We start from the raw sequence: 12,740 nt of genomic DNA on the forward strand, positions 1-12,740 counted from the left end.
AAAGAATATTCAATATATGTATAGAATTCATCTGACTTTTCTGTATTCTTTCAATAACAGCGATTTGAAAAGGCAATTTCTAAATTGATGAACTAAAGCACAATGAAGGCTTTTGTCGTTCCTTGGGTTTGTGTTTAATTTCTGAAGAAATTATAATTGGGATGTTCCTCGTTCCTTTAGGGTACTGCAATATTTACAAATGTGTTGGAAAATTACACAGGACAAATGCTCCAGCCTACTTTTATCAGCCTGAGTTGTGTCTGTATTTTTCTTGATTTGTATTATGATACCCAGCCTCTCAGCCTTCAGTACTGGTTGTTAAAATTGTCACAGGACAGGAAAATAGCAGCAGAGGATAACAAATCAGAGAAAAGTAGGTGTGTGTGGCATCTCAGAAAAGGAAACGAGGATGCAAACGAGTAAGGATCAAGAGCAGGTCGTTAGAGGTTGCACAAGGGAAGAAGGAGCGTGGCTTTCCCTCTCATCCTTATTTAGCCATCAAAGAAGCGAGAGGGAGGTAAATGGGTCTCACTTGGAGAATGTAGTAACACAAGGGAGAGACAGATGTAGCTGAAGGAAAATGTAAAAGCAACCAAATAGGGTGGGGACTCAGAGAAAGGGAGGAGATACTAAGCTTTTTGCTTTCAAAAGTAGACGAGATACTGAGGTAGATAAGAACCTGACTAAGTATAATTAGGTATTCAAGTTAACTTATTAGGTATTCAAGTTAACTTCCACATCTGACAGCTCTCATTTAGACTCCCCCCTACCTATTGTTTATCCTTCTGTCTATGTCTTAATTTAAAAACAAAACAAAACTCTACAAAGTGGAAATTTTCAAAGAAATCCTGGGGAAATTAAATTCCCAACACCCATTAAAATTCAAATGTGCTTTGAGCAGCAGATTCTTTTTAAGCTTCTTTGGCAATGCCAGCCAAAATCCAGTCAAGACACACGTAAATTAAAGGGGGAAGGGAAATCCTTTCTCATAGCAAACTGCAGGCTACTAAATACTTTTGTGGCCTCTCAAATATGTTTTCTCATTCTCTTTGTTCTAATCCATTGACTAAGATGGAAAGATACGAGGAGAATTGCCATTTCTCTGGAGAGACCTTGTCTTTGGTGTGTAATTTTTGTCTGTCTTCAATGGAATCGTGGGAAAGTTTAACCAACTTTACTTTCCGTATGCAAACTTTACACTGTTTGCTGGGACATGTCCGATCTGTCTACAGGTGTTAGACATGCATACAGTCAGATACTGTATGAAAAAGTAGGAAAACATACTTTGATGAAAGATTGCCAAACTTGTATTAAGCTACTTAGGAAAAAATGATGTAATTTACCTTTTTTACCATTATAACAAATGTCCCACCCAGTTTTAGGTTGCATAGACAACTATTTACAGCTTGCTTTGGAAATTAGGATTATTTCTTTTCACAGCAGGCAGCTGTACCTTTTCTGATATTTCAATTTTTTTCTTTTTAATTATTACTGAGAAAAGTTGACATTACCATGAGTGACTAATGTGATAAATGTGTTGGTCCTGGTCTTCTGCAGGATCATGTAACCCACTTGAGTATCTGCCATGGTATTGCCCATGTCTTAAGAAAGAAACTACTTTTAACAACTCATGTATTGATAAGGCACGTGGCTTAAAACAAGCGTATTGATAGTTATTTTTGAAATTACACTCTTATTTTTATCTTGGTATCATATTTAGACATTTTGAAGGCAGAAAATCTTAAGCATATAGATAATACGTACTTCAAGCACAACTTAGTGTTACTTTAGCTAATCTTTTTCATAAAACTAATTATTATTTAGCATAGAGATTGAAGCCGTTCCGAGTTACAATTTTTTTATGTTGGAAATATTAAGCTTGAAAATTTACGAGAATATGGCAGTTGTAATAGTGCTTAAATCTCTTAATGTCAAAATACTGGTTGGCCTTTTTAGAAGATGATATGAAGGAAACAGAGCACGTAGGTTTAAATACACTAAATATTACTTATGATTGTCAGTTTTAACCTTCTTAAAGAATAAACTTGATGACATGTGGCTGGAATAAAAACTCAGATGGTGAGGCAGGGGGCTTGCCTGGATACTTGGATGATTTTTGTACCCTCAGTGCAGTGTGGGCTTCACTTCACAGACTGGGGCTTGGGGTACAGCTGTACACACTCCTCTTCCTCCCCAACATATGATAGCTGCTCTCAGAGGTCAACACTTTAATTATTTTGAATTTTTGCCAGTGTTTAACTTAACTGCTGATGTATTTCTTTAAATAAATGCTGATATAACTACTCTAACGTATCTCTGTTTCAACAGGGTGCGTGAAGCTGCTATGAGAAGTTTAATGGAGGTGACTCTTCTGCTGGTTCAGAATGAAGCAGAATTAATTGATGCCAACATGTACGTGACTTGTACTGGTTTTGTGTCTTATAATTACATTCCAGCCCACACAGGAAAACCTTGCTTATATACTCTATCCTTAGGTGCTGAGGCGCTGGCACAGGTTGCCTGGAGAAGTTGTGGCTGCCCCATCCCTGGCAGTGTTCAAGGCCAGGTTGGACACAGGGGCTTGGAGCAACCTGCTCTAGTGGAAGGTGTCCCTGCCCATGGCAGGGGTTGGAACTGGATGAGCTTTAAGGTCCCTTCCAACCCCAGCTATTCTATGATTCGTTTATTGAGTGAAACAGAACTTTTGATAGAAGTGCATCAACCTTAAACCCTTACAGATGCTGAGAATATTGCATCTGTTTTTCAAAGAGACTAACCCTACTGAGAGAAACTGGGGGCAGTTCTGCCTTTGAAATCCAGGGCATCTGTGTGATTTGGTCTATACTTGCCACCTCTGTGGACCCTGCTAGTATTGTTCACTTAAATAGAAAGCAAACTTGCCCTCTTACCCAGAGCATCGCATCATTAATTTGGCATGTGAAAAAATGTAGAGATGAGTTTATATTAATTTCTGTCGTCTTTGCAGAATTATTAGTAAGGAAATACGGAGAAAGGTAGTTTACACCGAGCTTCAGATTTTTAATTTCATGATACAGTACTCCTAATATTAAAAAAAAATAAGAATACTTACCAGTTTTTAGGCATAGCTTGAGCTGCAGCAAAACTGTCCTAATGCTGGTGTTGGTTTATGGACAGAGCATGCCCATGCTTAGCTGAATATATACATGATTTATTTTTCCGTTTTAAAACCTCAAGCTTTGAAGGACACTTTGAGGGGAAATAGTGGATTCTGTAGGAATACACTACTGAACTGGTGCCCTTTGCTCAGGGGCTTCCTACTGCTGGTCTACTGCAGACATAGATAATTCACATGAAACTTAGGAAAGCATTCCTGCCAGCTGGATCACATTTTCTAAATATTCTGGGGTTTGCTGTAATTGAAGGAGTTCCAGCTGGTTTTACTGTGATTAGTTGTCCTTTCTGAAGGTGTAAAGGTCCTTGTGGAACACAGTGTTGTAGCTGATAGTTTAGTTGTGAATGTAGGCAAAACAGGATATTGTAACAAGCTAGCCAGAGTTGAAGAAGTCAGTCATTGGTGATGTGAGATTTGGGACAGACCTTGTCCTCTGCTGCATGTGCAGTTTTCTACTTGAGAACGTGCTTTTCTCAAGGTTCCTGCTCTATTTCCATCTGAAATGTAGCAGGTCATCCAAAGCACAAAGCAACTTCTTCTCTTTTTGGATGAAAAGTAGTATGTGAATATCAACTATTGTGTAATACGGTGGCTATGGAAGTTAAAGCTTTGAAGATTGTCACCACGTTGATGTCTTAAACCTCTTGTACATTCATTATGGAGAGTTGAACCAGAGGACTTTCATAGCAGGTTATTTGTTATAACGTTGAAACAGTTGAAATTTAAATACATCTTTTACTGGTTAAATTATAGGATTGTTTTCTTCTTTGCAGCTGCAAACAGATCATGTGCTGTGTGGCTCAACAGTCAGCTGAAAAGATAGATAAATTCCGAGCTCATGCAGGATCTGTGTTCCTTACTCTCTTACACTTTGACCATCCTCCAATTCCACACATACCTCATCGAGAAGAGCTAGAAAGGATATTTCCAAGGTAATGTATTGACAAACGTGTCCTAAAGCAGTGAAAGTAAAAGATACATGCACACAGTTACACTTAACACTAGCAACCTGACGTGCCCATATGGCTAATATATGTACTGAGGAATATTTGGTGCTGTTTGTCAGAATTTCATTGAAATGTGCAATGAATATCCATAAACATGTAAAATATTCAAAAGAAGAATTTACAGTATAAGTTCCTGTTAAAAACCATAGTTTCCTAAGGAGATAGGTCTTATATGGTCATGCTGTGTAAGTCTTTCTCTGCATCAGCCCCAGTAATTTCTGAACCCATCAGCCAATTCCGTGGTGGATTGTAGAGATCATATCAGTAGTAGATGGGAGACCATTGGTAAAATGGAACTGCTGGGAGCTGTGTTTTGGTAATCCTGCTGTTCATGAAACGGCTGGTTTATAATCTCATTTTCTCTTCATAATGTGAGATCTGGAATTTAGTGGCAGACACCCTTCCTGATCCTCCCCCTCCCCGCCCCCCGCCTGGAAAACATTGATTGATCATAATGATAATTTTAATGAATTATGTTATTTTAACCATGCTCAAGTTGCAGTAGTTTTCCAAGATTATATTTCTATTTAAAGCAAGAGTGAGAGCAACTGATTGCTGAATGGTGATGGTAATACCTGATTGGGATAAGAAACATCCAACTTTGTGTCCCCATTCTGTTTGTTCAGCAGAATCTGAACCTCCTGTAATTCAAAAAGCCCTGTCTGCTGGGCTGCTGATTGATGTGTGGTGGGGTGCGTGTCAGCCTCTCCTGGAATAAGTCTGCCTTTGCATCAGTGGTTGACTAGCTGTTGATGGCAGACAAGTCAGAAAGGAATGCAAGAGGAAGAACTTGTTTTCTTGGTGTAGAGAAAAGTGCATATGAAAAAGAAACCGTGGTTCAAAGGAATAAGGACCTGAAGACTGCTTCGCTTCACTGGCAGTGGCTGAAGTTTTGGTTTGTATTTTCCCCGTAGGCTTAAAGAGCAATGATTAATTTGATTTTTAGGTAATTCAGAGACTTTCTTCACTGATGTGCTGCTTGAGGATGAGGAGCTATCATAGGAATGTATGGGGAAGAAAGGCAGTGCACACAGACAAGATTATCTTTTCCTTTCCCTTTCCCCAGGTCAGAGGAGACTCTAAACTGGAATGCTGCATCAGAAGCTTTCCCTCGAATCACCCAGCTTTTGGCTTTGCCAGCATACCAATACTCTGTGCTTCTGGGTCTTTCAGTGTCCGTTGGTGGATTGACAGAGACAACGGTAAGAAAGCAGAGTGGCTTTCCTGTTGCGTAGGAGAATGCATTTACTGATAAATTGTGGACTAAAGTGTAATAGACTGAAGTCTATTACAGTGACTGCAGATAGCTGTTTCTGTGAGAGTTTCACCTGTAAGAGTTTTAAGAGAAATCAAGTCATATGTTTAAATCTGATGGGCTTTATATTTTTCATCTTTAAAAGTACTATTTTCTTGACTTTCTGGGCACTTTGTTTCCCATTTCCTGGCCTGATAGAACCTGACAGTTCCAGCCTGTTGGCTCAGTCAGCTCTTAGGTTTATTTGCTCACCCGCTCTTCCAAGCTGTTAGCAGAGGAAGAGCGTTGAACTGAATGCTGTGGCTAAATGCAAGGTGATTGCTCATTTTAAACGAGGTGAATGCCTCGATGTTTTCATTTGTAACCTGATGTGAGGTGTTAACTGTCAGTTGTCAATATGTGTTAACAGTGTGTTCAGATACACTTTCTACAAAAGTACCAGAGAGATGCCAGAACTTACATTACAAAGAAATGTCATTCAAATGTCTGAATCCTCTGAGCTTTGCAATTTCTGTTTCATTCTTCTGTGCATGAACACTGTCTCTATCACTGGTTTTGGTAGTCTGTCACACTGCCAAAATCTTCCAGACTTTATGATGATTTTACTATATCCTTCTGTCCTTATATTACAACTTGTGTTGTTAGTTTCGGAATTCTTGGTTTCAAGGCATTTGGCTTCTAACTTTTTTGTTATTTGGTGTAGCCAAAGATGTAACATATATGAAAACAGCTATTGGGGTAAGGACACGGTTCAATATGACACTACAGACGAGTAACAGAATATTCTGACTGTCAGTGAAAGCTTTAAATCACAGTGGTCCTTTAACAGGAGGTCATGAATCAGCACCCCAACAGTGTTTAAGAGTGTTTCTAATTAAGAATACTGTCTCTCATTAAAAAAGCTGCTAGAAAAGTGGTAAGTGTCGGGGAAACAGAGTTTTTGTGGAGAGAGAACAGCTCCTGCTGGGTTCACAGAAGGAAGGAGGTAATCATTTCAAGCTTGTCTCCCATGGCTTCCACTTTTCAGTCTTCCCAGGAACTGTTCAGAATATGCCTGATTGATGGGGTTTGTCTGCTGCCTGGGTTCTTTGTGATCAAGAGATGTCCATATGCCTTTGGGTTTAGTGTAGCTGAGAATTTGGTGTCTGTATTTAAAACAATTTGGAGAATTTTAAGTTTCTAAAAAGGGAACTAATTATATAGCTACAGCTATTTTAAACCTTTGCAAGCATATGCTCATTGGTTTGTGACAATAATTATCGGATAGACAGTGTAACTCTTAACAGATTTTTTTAATAGCAGGCATGTACATGAAATTCAGCTTTTAATCAAATGCAGTTAATTATAGGAGGCTCCACCAAAACCAAAGTTATTCGTATAAGTATAAAAAGGGAGGAAAGTTGTGGAGAAACAGAGGTTCTGATTGCTAACGAGGTCAGAGGAAAATTCTTACTCAACCTTTTAATATCTTTGTTTTTTCCCTTTGTTTTTTAAAGTTCTGCTTGTGCTTGGTTTTGGAAAGTGTAAACAGTTCAGTTACTCCCAGCTCCCTTGTTGCCATCTGCCAGGATATTTAAGGGAAACCTTCTGTACTGTTTCCAAAATACGATTTTGAAATGTTAACTTTCTGTGACCCTGCGTTCTTCTTTAACGTTAAAGGCTTGTTCCGGTTGAAATATTCTCAGGGGCTTTGGCTTTAGAAAGAAGATGACCTAATCCCCTTTTGAGCCAGATAAGAGTGCAGGGGAGGCTCAAAGTATAGGATATTTGCACTTGGGATTATACAATGTGTGGTGAATTACATTTAATATTTTAAAAGTGATATATAAATTAGAATTTATGTGTATTATAATGAGTTGTGTTTCAGGCTATTCTGTCAAAGTCTCCAGTGTTCTTTGCTAAATGCCCAGGGACTGATTTAAAATGTTAATAGAAAATTTTAAGATCTGTTCTATTAAATCCATATGAAAGAAGTGGATTTTTTAAGTCTCGGATGCAGGAAAACGGTTATTCAGATATGTGTTCTTGCAGTAACCTGTGTGTGTTCTTGTGATCTTTCCTCTCTTCCCCCTGTCACTTACAAAACATATACATGCATACACACATGGACATAGAAGAGTCTTGGATACTGCAAGATAATCTGAGTTCAAATGTCGATTTGTCTATAAGTTATCTCATGGAATTAGGAGGAGAAAGGCTCCATTGTAATCCAGCGGTCAGTGGCTATTTTTCCATAGTTAAAATTGCTCTGCAGTATATTTAGCAAGAGTAGTTCTTTGTTCTGCTCTTTAAAGAGATTTTCTGACACGAGCTGTGTGGGGTATCTCAGAAACGCTTTGGTGGCAGCATGGTTGCTGAAAGAACTGCAGCTCCAGCATTTGAAGTAATCTGGAAAAACAGAAGATGTCATTCCCTCTGGGGTTTGGCATTCTGCTGCATCGCCTTGGTTCAAAGGGCACTTTCTCTGTGTAAAAGAATCTTCTAATTATATATGTGGCCCACAGTGATGCAGATTTCTTATGGCTGCATAAAACCCCTTCTCAGTATATGGAGATCAGAACAAGACAATGGGGTTCTTTCTCCAGTTCACAAACCCTGGAGTTTCAGGGTCAGGATATGATTTTGATATAATTTCATTATTGTTGAACATTACATTACATTTTAAACTTTGTTAAAGCACAGAATGTCCTGTGATTTCCCCTCACCCCTGAGAGAGTGAAAATTACATTTTAAAATGTTACAGAAATTTTAAGTAAATCTTTTTTTTTCTTAAAAAAAAAGCAGCGACCTATTTTGAAAATTGGAGGTTTTCTCCCAGGCCAGTACCAGGGTTCCAAGATGAGATTATGATATTCCTACTTCTTATAAAATATCACTGACTGGAGTCTTAGAGTTACTGGCCTCCAAAGATTTGATTTATTAGAAGGAGTGTTGCAAGTAAAACAATGGAGACATGGTTTCGCTTGTGCTAAAACTTAAATGATATGCAATTTTTCCTGAAGTGACTGGGAAAACAGGCTACTGCCACTTCAGGGCTGTAAATTTGTCAGGATTAGAAATGATCCAAACCCAGCATTATTTATTGAGCGTAACATGGTTTCTTCTGCACGTGTTACAGGAATGTCCTGACGCTGTCAGTAGGTCGTGCTCTGCTGAAGTGCTTTTATGGAAACTGGAGCCTTTAGCAATTAGCTGTACATCTGATTCTGTCCAGGCTTTCGCAGTAGTTACTCACTTGACTTCCATTTGTGGTGCATTACGTGCAGAAGACTGAATTTTGTTGTGATACCTGGGCTCTGAGGAGACTGGCCTGATGGGAGACTGAGAACCGTTGGGGTTATGTCCTTAGGACTTAAATTTTATCATCAGATGAATGGTTCCTTTGAACACTCTTTGCCTTATCGTGTGTTCCCTATCACTGAAGTATCTACTATTAGCTTGAATGATGAGAGAGTCAAGCCTTGGCAAACCCTGCTTTTACTGTGTTTAATAAGAACAAGGTCATTCTCAGGCCTCCTCTTAAATTCTTATCCAAAGTTGTCCCAGTTCCAATCCATTAACCTCCTAATTTCCTTTCCCAGTCCTTGTGGAACCCCAGGGAAAGGTAAATGTCACACATTTGATGTGGTGTGAATTCTGTGTTCTGCATAGATGAGGAAGAAATTTGGAAATGCTCTTTTCTGCAAATACTCCTGAGCAGTTAAGGGTATAGCTCAGATATTGTACTCAGGTTATCTGGCAAAAAAAGTGTTCTCCTGAGGAGGACATGCAGATTTAACCTGTTCATCTCATGTCATCTTGTTATGTTGGAGTTCCTTCCAGTAAAGTTCGTATGGTCTATGCTGACTATTTGGAAAACATCCCATTTTTCAATCTCCCAAGCAGTTACGTAATGGTTTATCCACACCTGTACTTTTGTGTCGTTTAATTACTTGCTAATGAAGAAATGCTGTCTTCATTATACAGTTTTTCTGATTATCCTGCTGCTCCGTCTTGGTTTTGCACAGCTTTGGAACCTCCTACGTGCAGTTATGCTTGCCCTTTCCTTTCGTGCCCATTCCTGCCTTTGCAGTCATTTGAATCTGCAGGAAAAGGATTGAGTCATTAAGCTTTCTTCAAAAAATGGTGCGAGATCTGCAGGGTAGTTTAAAAGACAAATAGGAGAAAAAATTACATGGTTCACCTCTTTTTTCCTGAGACTTTACTCGGATGTAACCTTTCTTCTGCTTGTGATTGATCTCTGCTAGTGTAAGGTAGTGGTCTTGAACGCACAGAGATTGTTTTAAAGGGCAACGTACAGTAATTAAGCAGGTTTTAAATTTTCAGGAAATCTTTCTTTCTTACCATTGTGTTTCCCGTAAAGACCTTTCAGTGTAAGGAGACAGTTTATACTCAGCATACACGGAAAAGTACCAACGTTAATTCTGGCATATGGAAGAACCTCACTCAGTTCAATTCAGTACTTCAGGTTAGCACAGCTGGCTTCTACAAATGTTTTAAAGATTTTTTTACTGAGATTTGGCTATGGTTTTGCAATGCAGAGTAACTGAGTGATTCCTTTAAATTGCTTTACCTTTCTAAAGAAGTGTTTCTGCTGCTGCATTGCCCAGGATGTGTCACTATAGAACAAGTTGTTAAAACAACAAACTGTGCTGTGTTGTGTACAAGTAGGCTGAAACTTCTGGAAACTACTTCAGAGTTTTGATTCAAGGCTAAAACGTTTCTTGTTCTGGTGTACTGATGCACCCAAAACTGTTACTGATACAAAAGTTAAATTAGGTGAAATGTTTAAATAGAGATTGTTCTCTCTTGTTTTCAGGCAGACACTTGTTACACTTCTCATACCAGTCTAATTTTTTTCTTGATAACAGTCTTCTGAGGGAACTGATTGCACTTTTGAATGAGCTATCAAAATGCTATGTATGAGCTTTAGAAAGACAACCTCCACTGACTGAGCAGGCTTACTTACTGCTTACAGCCTCCTCTTGAATCAACAGAAAATCATTTAACACTTGGAACCAAAACTGAAAGAAGTTTGTGCTTCGAAACTGATCTGCCCCACCTGCCCTTCCCACAGCCCCCTTCGTGTAAGCCAGTTTCTATGGGAAAGACTTGACCAAGCCCCAGGAGGATGGATAATCCTTCACATCAGAGTCAGGAAAATGCAGAAGTCTGATTATGTTTATCCTTGATACAGTGTTTTCCTTTGGGGTAGTTCTTGTAACGAAAAAACCCACCCAAATTCTTATTCTCATCCTCAAGGGAAGTCAACCAATATTTTAAAAGATGAGCCTGGAAACTAAAATTCCACCTCTCCCAGAAATGGAAAACCTTAGCATTAGTAGTGATGTTCATATAGCCTGTTGTAGTCCTTGTCCTGCAGCTCAAGGGTGTACTGTGAGCCTCTTGGGCCATGGATCCTGTGGGATGGGTGGATCCCATGGGAACGAGGTGTCCCGTGGAGGTCCCACACTGCAGCTCCGGGAGTCGGGAAGCCACTGGCTGGTGCCTGTGGGGCCGTGGCTCCTGCAGAGCTGGGCTCATTGCTGCAGGGAGGTGCTGAGCCAAGGCCGGACCCTGCTGTGTTTACAGGCTGGTGTGACCCAGAGGGATGCTTCCAGCTGAGCCTTGGGCACAGCCACTAAAACCCCCTCCATCTTTCTGAACTATCTGATGGCCATTATAAAGTTAAACCAAGAGTCATTACTTCTGAGGTGGTTTTAATTTTTAACCTGAGTTGACTAGTGGTTTGTGTGGCCTGTACCATGTGCCCAAGAGCTTGTCTGCATTTTTCAGTTGTTTAATAAATACCACCTCTTGAACTTCTTGTGTACTCTTTAACTTTCACAGCCATAACAATATTACTGTTTGAAGTAAAGCAGGGTAATCGTAGGGGTCTGAGGATGTTTTATTTTGAGAGAAAGAAAATAACAAACCTTTAATGTGGTCTCTTTTCCTACAATGGCAAAACTTAAAAAAGGAAAGAAAACCCATCCTTGAAAAAGGGATTAATGAAAGTAAAATAGCCACATTCCTGTCAGATATTGTTTCTGAATTTATGTACTTGGCTGCTGTTGGAAGTGTGTGTTCCAGTGAAGGTCCACACCTCCGCAGTGAGGGACAAGCATAACTGTGCAGTGAGGTTTGTTCCCTGTACGTGCATCTGAGGTTCCTTCTCTTGTAGCTCAGATACTCTGCCCAGAGCCTTTTTGACTACATGAAGAAAATCCAGAATGATTCCAGCGCTTTGGAGAATTTTTGTGACACGCTGCTGCAGGTCTTTGAGGACAACCTGCGGAATGACCGGTAATGGTTTTCCCGTGCTTTTCATTTCTAACTGCAGGACAGTTTGAAATCAGATGTATGGCACATCTTTTTTACTAAGCCTAGATGAAGCATGCCTGAGCCTTGTTAAATGTGCTTTACTACATCTGTTTGTTACAGTGGTACCTTTAGTAAAACCTATAGCAAAGGAGTGGTGTAGAATATTTTGCATTTACTATGACGTTATCATGCATAATGTGATAAACACCAGTTTTTATATAATGTAATATTGGGGTTATATATTGCTGCACACTTTCCAGTGTAGTTCAGTCTGCATTTCCTTTAGGTAGAGTTCTTTCACAAATACTTGAAGTGTAATTTTCTTGTGAAGATTTTGCTTTAAAGGTGACTTATTCAGCAGAATGAGACTAATTTCTCTAGGCCTCACTTACCCAACATGTGCAAAATAAAAAATATCCCCTGCTGGGAAAAAAACCCCACAATTATTAACAGGATTTTGAGATTTATTCTGTTTCTTTTCTCATTTGTTGAAACAGAAAACATGACCACAGTTAATCCAGCTGACACATTGTGTGTCGGTTCATTCGGTAATTACCTGCTGTAACTGCTGATATGTTTTGTGGAATATGTTGTTTATATCCTAGAAAATAAATCAGTATTTTCTACTACTGTGAACTGTGTTTTCAGGACCCTGCAAGTTGAAACCAGGCATGTTGTAATCAGGTGTTTTCCTTCTGGCTGTAACGGAATGTCCTCCTCTCAGCCAGGGAGGATGGTTTAGCCAACACAGAACTCCCCGAGCAAGCCTCCCCTGTGTAAATTAGAGTTCTAATTTAAATATGTGTAGGTAGATAGGAAGTTTCTGTCTTTGCTTCTCATTAAAATAGTGTATATATGTATGCCAGGAAGTGTATTTACATTGTTAAATGATTTTCTTTCATCAGGGTGTCTGTACCTCTCCTGACGATGCTGGACCAAATGCTTGCAAATGGCTGTTTTGACACCTTTACCATGCAAGAGAAGTAAGTTACTGAAAGTC

General features: G+C 39.3%; 1 protein-coding gene across 4 annotated transcripts in view; it reads left to right on the top strand.

Moving 5' to 3' along the window:
- The window catches only part of TBCD (tubulin folding cofactor D), a 124,898-nt gene that overhangs the window by 98,297 nt on the left and 13,861 nt on the right, over positions 1-12,740 (top strand). For all 4 annotated transcript variants that reach the window (XM_030506223.1, XM_030506224.2, XM_030506225.2 and 1 more), the window contains 5 exons: positions 2,329-2,412; positions 3,928-4,086; positions 5,228-5,363; positions 11,601-11,722; positions 12,646-12,723. In XM_030506223.1, coding sequence (XP_030362083.1) covers positions 2,329-2,412; positions 3,928-4,086; positions 5,228-5,363; positions 11,601-11,722; positions 12,646-12,723 — 579 coding nt within the window. The remainder of the gene's footprint in view (positions 1-2,328; positions 2,413-3,927; positions 4,087-5,227; positions 5,364-11,600; positions 11,723-12,645; positions 12,724-12,740) is intronic.

The sequence above is a fragment of the Strigops habroptila genome, chromosome 14 (assembly GCF_004027225.2).
Source record: "Strigops habroptila isolate Jane chromosome 14, bStrHab1.2.pri, whole genome shotgun sequence".
NCBI lineage: Eukaryota > Metazoa > Chordata > Aves > Psittaciformes > Psittacidae > Strigops > Strigops habroptila.